At 26.9% G+C, this 16,575-nt stretch overlaps 2 protein-coding genes across 2 annotated transcripts in view; one reads left to right on the top strand and one right to left on the bottom strand.

Moving 5' to 3' along the window:
* Nucleotides 1-205: 205 nt before the first annotated feature.
* Nucleotides 206-9,647, bottom strand: LOC107444491 (leucine carboxyl methyltransferase 1-like). Its single transcript, XM_016058640.4, has one exon. It carries the CDS (start codon nucleotides 9,343-9,345, stop codon nucleotides 8,410-8,412), a length of 936 nt encoding a protein of 311 aa, XP_015914126.1. The 5' UTR covers nucleotides 9,346-9,647; the 3' UTR covers nucleotides 206-8,409.
* Nucleotides 9,648-9,734: 87 nt separating this feature from the next.
* The window catches only part of LOC107444492 (tRNA methyltransferase subunit 11-2), a 13,873-nt gene continuing 7,032 nt past the window's right edge, over nucleotides 9,735-16,575 (top strand). The window contains exons 1-3 of the mRNA XM_016058641.4: nucleotides 9,735-9,944; nucleotides 10,895-10,996; nucleotides 15,092-15,184. Of these exons, the coding sequence (XP_015914127.1) occupies nucleotides 9,867-9,944; nucleotides 10,895-10,996; nucleotides 15,092-15,184 (273 nt within the window). The 5' untranslated portion in view covers nucleotides 9,735-9,866. The remainder of the gene's footprint in view (nucleotides 9,945-10,894; nucleotides 10,997-15,091; nucleotides 15,185-16,575) is intronic.

Here is a 16,575-nt window from a genome sequence, read left to right as displayed (position 1 = left end):
ACTCTGTATTGTGCTATATGTTAGAACTTAAATATCATAATAAAATAAATTTTTCTAAAAAAAAGTTAAGTCCCTTCAACAAAGAAAAATTTCTCTAACTTAAATCATTGTATAATTTTATTAGGCTACGAAAAAAAGTTTACACTTGCATAAGTTTATTTTGAAGGTACATCTGCATATTGTAGGTTCATTAAAAAGTTGACGCTTGCATGAACAAAGTATTTATTAATCTTTACATGTACAATATCACAAAATTACAACAAAACAATTTATAAGTCACACAAAAATGTTTTGTCAAAATATGGAACAGTTTTCTACTTGATTTCATGATAGAAATAAGATACGCTGTTTCAAAATCTCACCGGATTACATACTATACCAACTTTTGCAAATAGGAAAGATTGAAATGGGCATGAAGCATATACATATATATACATATTAACAAAAATTAAGATTTAATTAAATGAAATCCCCCTAAGAAAATAGAAAGATAAAACAAGAATAAATAGCAAATCAATAAAATTTAATATATCCATTTGTACAAAAAACATTTTTGTATAATGTTATTGTATGTTTAAACAGTAAAATGATGAGGAAAAAAAATGGCACATTATTTAAAATACAAATAAAATATATTACTAATTTTTCAAGATAGGGAAATGTCACAAAACAGAAAATTATCACAGCCGTTGATAACTTATTGTTTTATTAGCATATTAATGATAAATGTACCTCATCAATGCCTAATATCTATGATATACAAGTCAATTGAGATCGTTATTTTCAAAACTAGATAAACCCAAATGAAAATAGGCTATACTTTTTCTACGTATGAATGCAGCAAAACGTGAATAAAGCACAAAAATGGAAATAATAAAGCTTCATAAACAAGAATGTTCTAATGTGGCGAAGCACACAAGAGTGGGTTTACATACTGTATTTATGTTCCACCACAGAGGAAGATTCTTATTCATTGAACCAAAACTTTAGTATGCCAATTTTTGGGTGTTTATTTGTGCTCTATTCATGTTGTTTTGCTTTATGGCTCAAATCTTTCCAAAAAAAATTTCCAGAGCAAAAACTAATTTACTTTCTAAAACTAGTTTTTTCTTTCTTTTTTTAAAAAAAAAAATAATAATAAGATGTCAAGATTCATTCAAGTTATAGTTTTTATTAAACACCAAAATTATTATGTTTAACTATTTTGGATCAAGCTGATTTTAACACAAGAAATAACTTTTGTTACATTTTGATAAAGGTAAATGGTATCTACCTAATTTAAGAATAGAATTGCATTTTTTTTCATAAATAATATTTTTTTTTATAAATGTAATATATTTTATTTATATTTTTAAATCTAATTTATTTTGTAATACAATATCTTCAAAAAACTTAAAAACATGATTTTGGTAAAAAATCAATCCAGTGTAGTTTGTATTGGAATTGTTTACGAATGCCACAAAAAATTAAAAAAAGTTAAAAAAGAAAATTTAAAAAATTCATTTTAAACGGGGGATTCAAGGCTGGATCTCAAATTTAACAATTCATTATTTTTCATAAAAAGTCACATTTTTAATTAAGTAGGTACATAAAAAATTTAATCGAATACAATAAGTGAACAAATACATAGATGGAGCAAAATAGTTTTAGTGTCAAATTCTGAAAAATTAAAAATATATATAAAAAAAGCAACAAAAAAAAATGAAATTCAAAATTGTATTAGAGATAAAAATCATTAACGAATTTCCAAAGAAATTAGTAGAATCTTGGAATTAGTAAATAAACACAACATTAAACTGGATAAATTTCTAAAAATGATGAAACCAATTTTACAAACAGGATTTCAAACAGTTAATTATTGTATGGATGAGACTAAGCTCATAAACTAATTATTTAAATTTATAATAACATACACATTAAAGAATGTTATTTACACATTGGATAACTTTTTATAATTATTAGTTTAGACAGTATATAATGATAGTATCTTATAAAGAATTTTATGAATATTTATTTCTTATGAAAAATTCATTAATTAATGAAATGCAAACCTAATGCTTTCATTAGTGATTTTTACATTAGCTAATTGTTATTACTTTTTACAACTATACACATTAAAACTTTCTTAAATTAAAATAAACCAGGCTCATTTATAGTCATATTATGATATAATTTAATATTAAAAGGATTATTTTATAAAACAAAAATTTAACAAAAAGCTTAATTTTAAAAAATATATAAGTTCTAACTGTACAATCTTGAATTTATAGGTAATACATCTTTTACAATCCAAGATTCATCAATAATCAATTTTCGAAGAATAGCAAAGTATTTTGGAGTAGAAAGAGGGGGGCCATTTTAAATTTCACTATTTTTTTTTAAATTTTGCAAGTACACAAAAAAATGTCATTAATATTTCAAAAATAAAGGAAAAAATATCACAATATTTTTAAAAAAGAAAGATATTACAAAAATGCAAAGCAATTATGTTTTATTACAGCATTCATTTTACATTGAATATAAAGTTATAAATCTAAACAAATTTTTTAATAAGTTATTTTAGAAGAATTATGTTTACATTTAGTAAACTATGTAGTCTACGCATAAAAAAACCAAGTGGATATTGTCAAGTTAAGGGCCATTTCAGAGAATCCTAGCAACATCAGAATAACCCTCCAAGTATAGAACTTCTAGGCAAAATTGTTCTGAAATTATTCTACTATGCACTATGTCTTCAATGAGAAAAATCGTTTTTTTACTGCTTAAAATTTATAGAATGCTGAGACCAATGCTCAGAAGACAAAAATGGTACACTAGTTACTTAAGAGGTAAGTTGGTAAATATACAGTACAAGACAGGAATTTATTCGACATTTTTATGAATTAAATAATTCAGAATATCAACAGTTATTAGATCACATGTAATTTGGGGTTTACAACCAGCATCACACTTCATTAATATAATATAAACCTTTGAAATTCCATTTCTTAGAGACATGATCATCTTTGTATGATCTTTCTTTGTAGTTAGCTGAGAGAATATATAACAATTGTGAAGTACAATCATGAGGGGAGAAAAAAAATTCTGTTGTCTTAATGTGTTTGCTCTTTGGACAATCTTTTTAAGCATTTTTACGTAATCTTAATTGATGCTTTATGAATTTTTAGATGCAAAGGTTCTGGATGCAAGATCAATTCTATAGAAAACCAATAATTTAAAAAAATCAAACCTCCTACTTTGATCAAGTTATTTAGAATAATATATGCCAAAAAGAAAAAACTTTAACCAGTTATTTTCTGGCAAACACTAAATTTTCTTGTTTGAGGTCATCTTTCGGTAGTATATTTTGCTAATAAGCAAAATATGAAGCTATATTATTACATTTAAAGAGAGGAATGAATTAATGAATTATTTAGGCAATTTTGGTGTGTCCCTTGGTTGCTAGAAATATAAAATGTTGCCAGAGATTTGAGGAAAACTGTGCCAGAGTAGTAACCGATTCCACTGACTATCATATATAAATAATTTTGAAGTTTCTTGATCTAACTGTCTTGGGAGATAGAAATTCAAGGATACTATGTTTATCTGAAGAAGGTTAATCCTCAGAGCAAATCAATTTTATAAAATAAAATAAAAATAGATGCTTCATATTAAAGAATAATTATTATCTATTTTTTTTATTAATTTTTTATATTTTGCCAGGAAGCACAAAGCAGGTTTTGCAGTAAACTATAAATATTGTGTTAAGACAAACCAATAGAATTAAAATTATATCAACAATAATTTTTTGCTAACATTTCAAATACTTAAGAGCCACACGAGTAATTTTTTTTAAGAACTTTTTGACTGACTTATGATGTCTTGAAAAGACAAATGAAACAGTCTTCTGGAAGGGACAATAGCTAAATATTAGTCACTAGGAACAAATACCATAACATTTAAATTTATAAATCAAATTTCGAACAAATAAAATACGACAAAATTTACAGTTAAAAAATGATATGACACTTTACTAACACCATGACTTATTTTCACTATAGAAATAAAATACATTTGTTAATATGAAGAAGAAAAAATTCATTACTTTATTTAAATAAATAAAAATAAATCTCGTTAAATCATTTCCAGTGTGTTCTTAAACATTTTCATTTATTAGTGGTGCACTGTCATGCAATTGAAAAAAAAATAAATTTAAGTGCTTTACAATTAATTTTGAGAGAAACAGCTTGGCAACTATTCTCTTTCCCTTGCTAATGCTAAAAGAGAATTTCAGAAATGTGATAATTTTTTTGCAACGTGTATCTTATACAAAAAAGTCAAATATTTAAAAACCTCAATTTTGAGTTTTATGTTGCATTCATTCATTTTTCTATTGCACAGCAGTTTAAGATATAAGTAAAATAATTTTAAAATTTTAGCAGTTTTTACCTTTTTAATCAATGTGATATATTCATACAATTTTACTACAAATATATACTTTTTTTTTAATAATTTTAAAATGGCTAAGAGTTGTTAAATAAAATAATTATTACAATATATATATAATACGAAACACTTCTTGGTTACAACCATTGTTGAATCAGACAATATAAAAAATTTAAGCAACACTGACTAAATACTAAACTAAAAACAATGCATTTTAGAAAACTTATAAAAAGGAATTGAAAAAGACTTACTCTAATCCTCAAAAGATTATATAATTTAAATAACTTTTAATTTTAAAATAAAAGTTTTGTAAAATATTTTTATTTTTAATTAATTTCACTATTTTTCTCTCAATTACATCTATTTGTAAACATTAAAAAATATCTAATTTTTCTTCTCTAATAGATCTTAGCAATTTTAAATATTAAATCTTCAGATAATTTTCTTACCTTACAGTAAAATATTTTTACTATCTGTAGGTAATGTTACTTAAATTTTTTAAAAGTAAAGGTATATTATTGATTGTTTTCTTTTGTTTATTGTTAGCTGATTAGGAGTACTATTATAAAATGCCAAATCTAATAGCTCTATTTCTTATTAGCTGGATATTTCAACAATTTTAGAAGTTCAAATGAAATGGAGAAGCATCCATATGTTACAATGGAAAATATTTAATTTAATTATTATTAAATAACTAATTTCAAGAATTTAACTCCATAATCTATAGATAGCAAAATCACATGCAAACAAAATATAAATATTTACTTTGGCACAATCTTAAACTGTTTTGAGAGAAATTTAGTAATCACCAAATGTATACATAAAGATATATAAATATAAAATTACCATTTTTATTTCCTTTTGATATAATAGAATCTTGCTGACTGAAGGTGTTTCACAGACATAAAATTTTTTCAATCAGATTTCATTTATATAACTCTCCCTTATTTTAAAAGACAAATTTGAATCTAGTAATGAAGAAATAAAATTTATTACAAGAAAATTCCATATTTAAAACATATATATTTAAATTTCTCCATTAGCAAAAAAAAAAAAAAATCTTATTATACATATAGGTTTTAAACAAAAAAATAGAGAGTAATTTGATTTCCAAGATATATGCACTCCAAACCATAAAAGCTTTAAAAAAATAAAAAATTTATACTTATAAAATTCAAATTCCTTTAATGGAATCACTACAGTAATAAAGCACAGTAAAATATTAAAAAAAAAATAATTAATGCTTTTTTAAATATTTAGTTAGATTTTCACTGTTATAAAGTTTTACTATTTTCAAATTTATTGCCTATAAATAAGAAATTCAAACCATCCTGTATCAAACAGAACTAAAATATGTAAGAGGTTTACAATCTGTGTCTATGATCAGAAATTAGAAAACAAGAAACAGGGACTTTAAAGGAATGCTGATTTAGCATAGTATGACAATTTACTTTGTCTATAACAATGAGTCAAATTTTGTATAAGTTTGATTTTATTATTTTACCCTGCTGTTTTTAAATTTTTTAAATGAGCTTGCTAATTTGAATGCTTTGTTCATACTAGCTTAAACCCACCGAAAGCATGGTCAACAATGGATAATAAATCTATTTATTTACGCATATTAATTTTTCAACTGCATGTTTGAGATATATGATATGAGCTAAATTTTTAGAAAAAGATCTAAAAAATTATTAAGGCCAACATAAAAAAAAGATATCTGTGAATAATAAATGTGATATTTTAGCCCAGTAAACAAAATCAGGCTTTAAATGTTATTAAATACAAAATTTCATATTTACAATAGTAGAAAAAAAATTTAATTGCTTCAAATTTTTTTATATTATGGATATTGTTAGCAACAAAGAGCTGTGGGAGAAACAATAAATTTGAATCATATAAACAGACCACAGCGCACATGATGAGTATGATTCTTAGTTTGCATTCTGAAATCATTCAAAATAAAATATTGTAATAAAATTACAAATTAAAAAAGACAAATAATGATAAATTAAATTCAAAATCAAGCTGGTTTATTTGTTTCAAAAAGACGTCTATTCTTAAATTTTCTCGTGTAATACAAAATACTATTTAACAAAGTTAAAAATATCTTCAATAAATAATATATATTTGATAAGGAATGCATGATAAGTATTTGGCAAGGACTAAAATAAGATTTTTTTTTTTTGCTATGAAATTTTTGAAACTGAACCGAGTTGGTTTGAAATTGCATAAGAAATTACATATAATTATTATATGTGTAGTTTAGCATTGTTAACTTTTATTAAAGGCGTAGTTTAGTATTGAAAACATTCGAGGCCATTTGCAAAGCATTAACTCCAATATTAACAATAATTAAGTCATCCAGTTAAATGTGACTAAATTTACTCCTTCTAATATGTAAAAATATCAATATTATAAACATACACACCATCTTTTGCTATGTTATTAAACCAGGGGTCTGTCTAGGTTTTTCTGAGAGGTACCTATTTTGTGAAAATTTAGACATAATTTGTGAAAAATTAAAAATTATATTAAAAAAGCAACACAAAAATATGAATTTATCATTTCTTAAGGGATACAAAAATAAAATTTTAAGAAAAAGTATTTTGTGAAACTACCGTTCTTCCTAAAGTTGAATTTGTGAAAATACTGTTTTTCCTAAAGTTGATTTTGTGAAGGTACTGCCAAACCGTAGTAAATTCGGCCTGAATAGATCCCTGTAAACATGCAACCTAAAATATATTAAACTAAAGATTTTAATACATAACTTTTTTAAATGTGTTCTCCCTTAATGTTCTTTTCCCATTAAAAGTACAGATTAATTCTCTTTTTAAATGTTAGAAAATTAGAATTTAAGACATACATAGGCATTTCATTTATCAAAAATACTAAATTACGCATAAAATAGTACATTAAATGATAAAAAAATGTATCTATTTTATGAGGAATTTGTTATGATATACATATTTGACAATTAAAAGATCTAAATTTCTATAATAAGTTTAAATTAGGTCTCTTTTTATGATTAAAATGTTACAGAATTAGAACTTAAAGCTTTTTCATAGCAAACTGTAATGGTATATACATATTGGACAATTAGAGGATTTTAAAGACACATATGTAGTATACTTTCCACATTAAAATTATTATTTTTACCTTTTTTAAGAATAAAATGTAACATAAATATAATTTAAGACCAGGGATGCACAACCATTTTTTAGTTAGCGGGTAACAAAAACTAGGTATTACGATGAGGGCCAGCAATAACTTAAGTCTGTATTTACAATAATTTAGGCTGTTTTTAAATTTTAGTTAAAAATATTAATATGAATAACAAATACATAATTAAGTCCTTCATGCAATACGGATATTATATTTTATATAAATATATTTAATTCAAATTACTCCAAACATAGTTCGAAAATTAAATAGCAAACAAATGAATGATAAATAAAAAGAAGAAAAAAAAGAATGAAACTTATATTAATTTTTTACAGTTAACAATAAGCCATTGCCATAAACAAAACTTGCAAAGTAGGTGGTTACAATATTGTACTTAAAATAAAGACCGATATGAGTCAGTAACTTACTGTAAAAAAAAAGAAAAAAACAAGTAATAAAAAAAGTTTAACTATTATTTTTTTCTTCATATTTTTACTAGTATTATAAAGTGTTCAGGGGCCACTTTTGGCCTCCAGACCATAGGTTGTGTATCCCTGCATAAGCCTTTACATTGATTCCTAAAAAAGATGCTAATTTATATGCACAATATAAATCATGATTAAAAATATATCAATTTTCAGAGCAAAGTGTTATGACATACATATTTGGCGATTAAAGGATCTTAATGATATTTTACAAGCCACCCATATAAGCTTATCACTTTTTGGCAACACATTATTTATAATCACAATGGACTCCACTACAAGCTAATGTTTTTAAAACTTGGTGAAGTTTATAAGCAATAAGAAGCACAAAAATTCTTTAGTTAAAGCCTATATCCTCCAAACTTTCACCTTTGAATGCAACAGTAATACAATAATGTTGAAGAAGTTGTTGAAGTAACTCTTGCTCATCTAAGAATTCCAAATGCTCAATGCGATCCACATCATGCTGAGGAAGGTGCTGATATACTTCCATCATGTCCCAGGACTTAGCACCGTCCCAGCCAGCGTCAATGAAACGCTTTCGTTGGCTCTCTAGGTCTGAGCAAGCTGACACACCAGCTAAGTTACAACCTCGTTTCTTCAGGTTTTCGATCATAACATTACCGAATTTGTCACCCATGTTGACTTGCTCATAGTTGATGAACAGTGCAGTTCGGAATTTTTCTCCTACCCATTTGAGAAAGTTGGAAGTAAGAGATTCTTCATTGTAAACGAGAACACATTCAGAAAGAAACACAGTAGGAACAGCAGTATCCACAAGTCCATTTAGAAGTTTGCCTTCTAACTCGCTTGTGTTTCTAATATCAGAGCCAACTAGGTGATATTCCCCAGCATGCAGCTCACAGCTAGAAAACTGAATATCATCATCTTCAGTAGCTACCATCCTCAAGAGATTCTTCCTGTTTCTGATAATATAACATTTTTTCGACGTAACAGGAGGGAGATCAACTTCAATGAAGCTTTTTACAGTCACATTTTCGTCTTTTAGTCTCCAATATAATGTATCAAAACCAGCTCCAATATTTATTACTTGACAGTTGTAATTTGTTGTTTTAAGAAACTGATCCAGTAGAATTTTCATGCCCATCACCCTGGCATAGTAACCACGACTAATTTCAGGAGCCTTTCTATCAGACGTTGTTTTGATAAAGTGTTCAATATGAGGATCTACCCAGTAACCAGTATGTACTGCATATCGTTTGCAAAGGGCAGCCTCATCATTTGTTGCAATAACAGCATCGTCTTCACACATTTTTGATGAAATAATTCAATCATCAATTTATCAGAAAATACATAATAATTCAGGGTTAGCTTCTCATGCGACACAATCACAAATCAAAACGTAAAATACAAAACAAACAGAAAATATTTTTTTATGAAAAATGAAACCTTATCACTCTCGCCTTCTCCTTTAAAGATGTTGCCATTTCTTACAGAATTCCATCCATATGACTCACTTTGGCACAATTTGGCTTATACTAAAAATATAAGTTATCAATACTACTTTACATTCATTTTTATGACAGAGTAAATCATTTTTAGTAGAAATTTACACTCAAAAGCTCGACATTCAAAATATTTTGGTTTCAATTTATAATTAGTTGGGCTAACATAAGCAGAAAATTCTTAGCATCTTGGGACAAGCACAAAACGAGTAGTAAACAAAACGATTCGTCTTTTTGCAGCATTGCGGATTTATCTGGAAATCCTATTTTTTTAGTTTTATAAAATATTATACACTTTTAAATTAATAATTTTTACAATCTATGCAAAATGAAACTGTTAACGCATAATTTCATGACATCTAAATGCTTGAAACGGGTTAATGTTGGTTTTCCATTGAAAATTGTTGTATGTATTTTCTTTAACAGCGTAATGCGTCTTGTTTTTTTTCTAGAAAAAAAAACAATGCTAATAAATTTTTGAATTAAAACTTTGTAAAGAATTAATTTTCAAAATATTTTCTACCATTAACGTTATATTTATATAAATTGCTGTATCTGTTATATAGGCTTACAACTATATATCAATGCTTGTGGTTAAAAAAAATGTAGGTTTTTAAACGCAACTTTAAGAAATTGAATTTTAAAGTGATTGTGGTAATGCTTATTTCAATTATATATTTTCACCTTAAATTAGAGATTTCAACTGCCATTTTAACTAGGGTCGGCGTGATTTAAATAATTTTCTTCCCGATTATCGATGCGTAGGGAAACATTGTACACATAATTCAAAGTAAATTCCAATTGAAGCATCTGATCTGTTTGGATAGCATAACATTCATATTTTTCCATGTATTGCCCAGTTATAATTCCCTCATTATTTCCTATTGGACAATTCTACCATTTACTTATGTCATAATTGCACACTTTAAGGTCAAAGATTTTAGCTAAAGCAATTATAATAATTTTTGCAAAAATAAGTCTTAGTTACTCCAATGTCTTTAAAACTTTTAGGAATTTGAGTTTTTCTAAAAAATTACTAACTGGCTATTATAGATGGTTACATATTGTGTTATGTCTGTATCACCTAGTTTTTAATTTTTGATAATTTTTAAGTTTATTTTAATTACTAAAGCTTGGAACAAGTGTAAATGACAAAAAAACTTTTTTTCTCAAAATTTGTTGGAAATTTTCAAATTTCTTCTTTAAGGTCTGCAAATAAGACTTTTGTAAATTGTGGAATTGCCATATTGTCTTATGTTTTTCTAGGAAATTTATGCAAATATACTAGGTATTAGTATAATATACAAAGTAACTTTTGAGTTGGTACTACAATAATGTCTTTACTTTTCCTTTCAGGCTAGTGAAATCCAGGAAACTAAAGTGGAATTCAATAGTGATTTCATTTCTCGAATTATACCTAAATTAGATTGGGATGTTGTATGTTCTACAGCAGAAAGTGTAAGATTTTATTTAAAATAGTTTGTAGAAAATTATATATTAGGTAGAAGTTCATTGTTAGCTATAACTGTTTTAAAATTTCATTGCATAATTAAATTTTATTTCATATCTCGTAATATAGGTGCATTATTATTGAATTACTTTATTTTTGTTTACGTTATTGCAATTCATGTAGATTTTGTAAAAAATAGAATAGCTCAAATTGAAGATTATGAAACTAAAATTTATTTAATGGGTTGAATCTAAAAATATATTAGATTTATTTGTAGCTTAAAACAGTTCACAAAGTATAAATATGTTGTCTGTGTAAAATGTAAAAGTTGAATTAAAATTATTAGTCATAATTTTATAAAACAAAACATTTTTTTTTCATTCATTTTATTCTCTTTTTCCTAGTTATCACTCATATTGAATACTTTATTGTTGCAGTCAAATGCATAAAATTTTATAATAAAATTATTAAGCTCACATATATTCGTAGCAGCCAACTGTTCTGATTAAATCCTATTTGCTCCTATTTTTAGCCTTGTTCTGAAAATTTGATTTTTGGTCAAAATGTTCAGATTTTTCAGTATTCTAGTGCCTTTTCACTTGTTATGCTGATTTTCATTCAACCTAGGGTATCTAACTGATTGGTAAAAACTGGGAAAATTTAGTTAATTCTCTATTTCTTGAAAAGTTAGTGAATTCATTATTTTGTCAGGAAAAGTTATATATGCACACGCTAGTTATTTCATTGTAATGCGAAAGTGCGTCTTTGTTTGTTCCACTCCTCTGTTGAAGGAGAAAAGAGCCTTTGTGAATTATCTACTTCTATGGGCAGTATTTTTTTTCTTTTTTCCAATACGAATATGGTTACTTCTGCACTACTAATGATTTTTTTCCTTCATATTTATGAGAAATTAAAATTAAGTTTTTAATCTATGATTCATATTCACACATTTTAAAAATTAAATATCGTGATTCAAATTCATGTGATTTAAAATTATGCATTGCCATGCAAGATCACTTGATTTGAAAACCAAATGTCTTGATTCGAATGACTTAATCATGATTTAAATCATGACATCATGATTTAAAAATCTAATATTGTGATTCGTATTCAAGCGTTTTTAAAATCGAATATTGAGCCTAGTATTCAAGAAATTTAACAATCAAATATCACAATTTGTTATTGCATAATTTAAAAATGAAACTATATTATTCATTTCCCCCTGATTTGAAATTACTCATCATGTTTCATATTTTTGCGATTTAAAAATCTCAATGGGATTCATATTCACTTGATTTAAAAAATGCATATTGCAATTTATAATCAAGTTATTTGAAAATAACACTTTGATTCATATTCACATAATTTTAAAAATCACACTTATTGATTCATATTCCTGTGATTTGATAATTATACATCATGATTCGTATTTATGCGATTTGAAATTGCGAATCCTATTCAAGATGATTTGAGTTAAATACGTGTCTCGTGATGTGAATGACTCATAAATCACACATCCTGATTTAAAAATCCAATATCGCATTTCTTATACTTGCTATTCTAAAATCAAGCATCTCGATTCATACTTCTGCGATTTATGAGTTACGCATTGTGATTTGCATGTTTTAAAAGCTACATATTATGATTAATATTCACACAATTAAAAATTAAACATAATGATTCGTACTGACTTGATTTGATTAAAAAATAAAAACAAGTGTTTGCTGTAACTAATTTTATTGACCAAAAGCTAAAAAGAGTAAGCTCTCTATCTGTCTATTTTGTAGGTATCTGCCTATACTTATAAAGGAAATTAGATGAATTAATTAGGTTTCATTTATGAAATTTTAATTAGCCAGGTTTGATTGTATTCTGATAGTAACCTGGAAATCAGGATTTTTTGTATCATTCTTCTGGGTCTAATACATAATAAACAGGGCATGTAATTTTTCCTCAAATATTGTAGAAATCTGCATAGCACAAGACCATTTGTTCGTGGACTTCCACAATTCTGAAACTTACAATCTGGCATATATGCAATTCTTCTGACAATTTGTCTCTTTTGGCTTGGCGGATTTCCGGCATTTTGAACATTCGGAACTGCTCAGGAATCTGCTAATCTCGCGATTCTTATTCATGTCATTTTAATATTAAGCATTTGTATTTGCATGATTTAAAAATGGTTTATTGCTATTCCTATTCATGCGATTTAAAAACCCAATATCACCATTTGTATTTATGTGCTTTTACAACTTAATAATACAACTCGTGTTCACACGAGTTTAAGATCCAATGTTGTGATTCATAGGGTAACTAATTAAATATAATTAAACTGATGCACCTAGAAAAAAAAATTGGGAATGTTTTGATATTTATTTTAATTAGTTGGTGTATCTGTTATTGCCTGTGTTCTTAGTCAAAATTTTCTATTGTTATACTTGGGTTGAATGAATTATAATTCATTGTTTTCATTAATTTAATTTAATTCACACATAACCAATTAATTGCAACTAAATTTGCAGCATGCATTCCTCAACTTAGTGCCAGAGGATTATTTCTTATTACAGAAATAATTATTTATTTGATAAGAATACTTAGAATAATATTTTTTTTGTTGTTAAATTTGTGGCATGTTAATGCCAATTACAAGGGATAAAGATCCCATGGCACAAGGTAAGTTTTGCATTGGCATGTGGTAAGTTTTTGCATTAGGAGATACACATGTAGTTAAAATCATATTTAAATGGAAAGAAAAATATGGCCACCGAAGCTGATGTCTTCAGGGGGTACAAGCTCCGAAAGCCAAAGAACAAAACCTTTTCTATTGAGAGAGCCAGACAAATGTCAAAATTTGTTCCCTCAGTACCCCAAAAGTTTTGCAAAAGTCCAGGAAGAAATACGTAAAAGTAAATCAGAAGAGAAATTTCAAACAAAATCTTGAGAATCTGTAACTTTAATACTAATTTGTGCAATAAAATTTTCAAAAATTTAGTTTTTTCTCATTGTTTAGAGTTAGAAAAATTTGCAATAACGTTGAATGTTTTCAGGAGGCTGCGAATAATTTTTTGAGAAATAATTAATGTAATGTTAAATTTTTGATTAGGAAAATGATTGAGGTATATTAGTTTGTTATTTCTTTTAACAGGGCGAAATTAAAGTCTTGACTGAGCAGCCCTAGTTAAGCACTATATTAATTTGTTACGCAATCTTTACCTTTCCTATTCTTTTTTTCTTCCTACTGCGCATTTTAATAGGGGGCGTTGTTTTCTTTTATTTCAAATGTTTCTTTTACATTGAGTTAGTTTCACGAAATTGCTGTTTGACCAGTTTAATGTGAGTTTTTGGTATTTTCATTTTTGTATTATATTCTTAAGATCTTGTTTGAAATTTCTCTTCTGATTTGATTTTATATATTTCTTGTATTTCTTCCTGGACTTTTGCAAAACCTTCGGGGTACTGAGGGAGCACATTTTGACATTTGTCTGGCGTCGCCTTCGGTGACCATATTTTTGTTTCCATTGTTTTGTTTTTTCTTTATTGCTTCAATTATTCTTTCTTTTGAAAATACTGCTGCTTTGCGCGTTCTTTACAAGGAAAGTTTTGTTATTATGGAATTAAATATTTTGTATTCTTTCACTAAATATTAAGCCTTTTTAAAATGCATAGCTTATTAATACTGTTCTTGTTCTAAACTGCTATCAACTTCAACTACTCTTTTTAACCCAATGCAGTTAAAATGTTTAGCTATCCTAAACACAGCAAAAGAAAATAAGGGGGGGAGAGGAGAAAAAAATTAAATTTGTTTCTTTTTATTGTTAAAGAGTGTCTCATTTCTAGAAAACAAGCATGCAGATATGAGATTTTGCACTGTAATTTGATTTCAACTCAAGTTTACTGGAATTTGATGTTTATTTGTCACAAAATATTTTACCACATAATATAATTTTTAAACATTTCTTTTGGCTTGACAATTTTGCATTTGTTTAATTATTTTAAGCATTTTTTCTTCTTTTGCTCATTTATCAGAACTTATTTTTAAATATAACTGGAAATATGCATACATAAAATTCTCTACAACACTTTTTATTATTTGATTGTTATAGATTGGCCATTTGAATGATTTGCCTAAGACATTGCCAACAAATTATGATATTGATGAAGAATTTTTGAGAGCTGCTCATCATGTATTGTTAGAAGTAATTATGTTTTTTCTTGTTTTTACTTTGTTAAGATTTTAAGCAAAATATAATGAGATTTTTTGTAATTTTATTATTTATTTGATAATATCATCTAATAAATATTAACAAAATTAATGCTATTATAATCTTTACTATGTGACAAGAATTTGCTGCCTCAAATATTTACAGTATATCTGCAATGCGTTAATAAAGCGATATGAAATAATTTTTAAAAAAATCTGTTTTTCTTACTTTTCTTTAAATTACTAGAAAGATTCTGTTTTTGTATATCAACCTTAAAAGTGCCCCCTCCTCTAATTTTGACGAAAATCGCTGCAATGTTGAGGGTGCAAATAAACAGTACTGAAAAAAATGCTAACCATCATTATAAAAAAATCAACTATATTTGGTTGAACATTATGAATCACAAAATATACACTAAAAATAATCATAGCCAAAAAAAGTAAATATGAACTTTAATTAGTAAATCTAACTTACCTTTATAGCGATCCTTTATTTTTAAATCTGGGTGCGATTGCGGCTCATGCAAAATTATTTATTTTTAATTTTTTAAATTCTCGATTTATTTTTAAATCTCGGTGCGATTGCTGGCACATGCAAATAGGTGAAAAAATATAGACATCGAAATATTTCATAACAAGAAAGATAACTTATTTAGTTATGTTAATCAGAATCTGAAAATCCATCAAAAGAATTATCAGAGTCATCATCCAAAATAAGGTTAACAAACTCTTCATTCAGTTCATCAGTGACATCATTGTCTATAAATCCGACATTCGCTAATCGGGAATGAAGCCCATCTTCACTTCCATTTAATGCATTGGATATACCACAAAGTTTACAATAGTTTGAAGTTGTTTCTTCAGAGAGGACTTCCCAAGCGGCAGATGCAAAACCAATAACATCTTGCCGAGTTGGCCTTTTTAAATTGCCGGCAAGGTTCTTTTGTTTGCTCCTGATGAAGACCACTTATTCTCTTCACATTTCACTTTTAAAGAGCGCCATCCACGAGACATATGCGGGCAGCAGAAGGTTCATGCACCCTGCCAGAATGAAAATTATATCTGCGTCCAGATTTTTTAATTTTTCATAGACTTAAGGTTCTATGAATTGAAAAGCCCGATGTAAGATATTTATCTCTGATATTAGATAATCATTTGGATCCCAAATCCTCGTTAACCAACTTTCCGTAAGGTCCCGTCAGCATGTGCTCTAATTTTTTAATTTTATTCCTTCCGGTAGTACAACAATAAAATAAACTAGGAGGCTCCGCCCCCTGCTCGCTAACGCTCGCCAACCCCCAAGAATTGCTACGCAATCCTATGTGGTTCACGCCGTGAACCATGGCTCGCTGCGCTCGCTCGCCAATGAACACAATGTTCTAGCAC

The sequence above is a fragment of the Parasteatoda tepidariorum genome, chromosome 4 (assembly GCF_043381705.1).
Source record: "Parasteatoda tepidariorum isolate YZ-2023 chromosome 4, CAS_Ptep_4.0, whole genome shotgun sequence".
In the NCBI taxonomy this organism is placed as follows: Eukaryota; Metazoa; Arthropoda; class Arachnida; order Araneae; family Theridiidae; genus Parasteatoda; species Parasteatoda tepidariorum.
The sequence above is the reverse complement of the archived record's forward strand: the minus strand, read 5'-3'. Positions and strand labels throughout refer to the sequence as shown.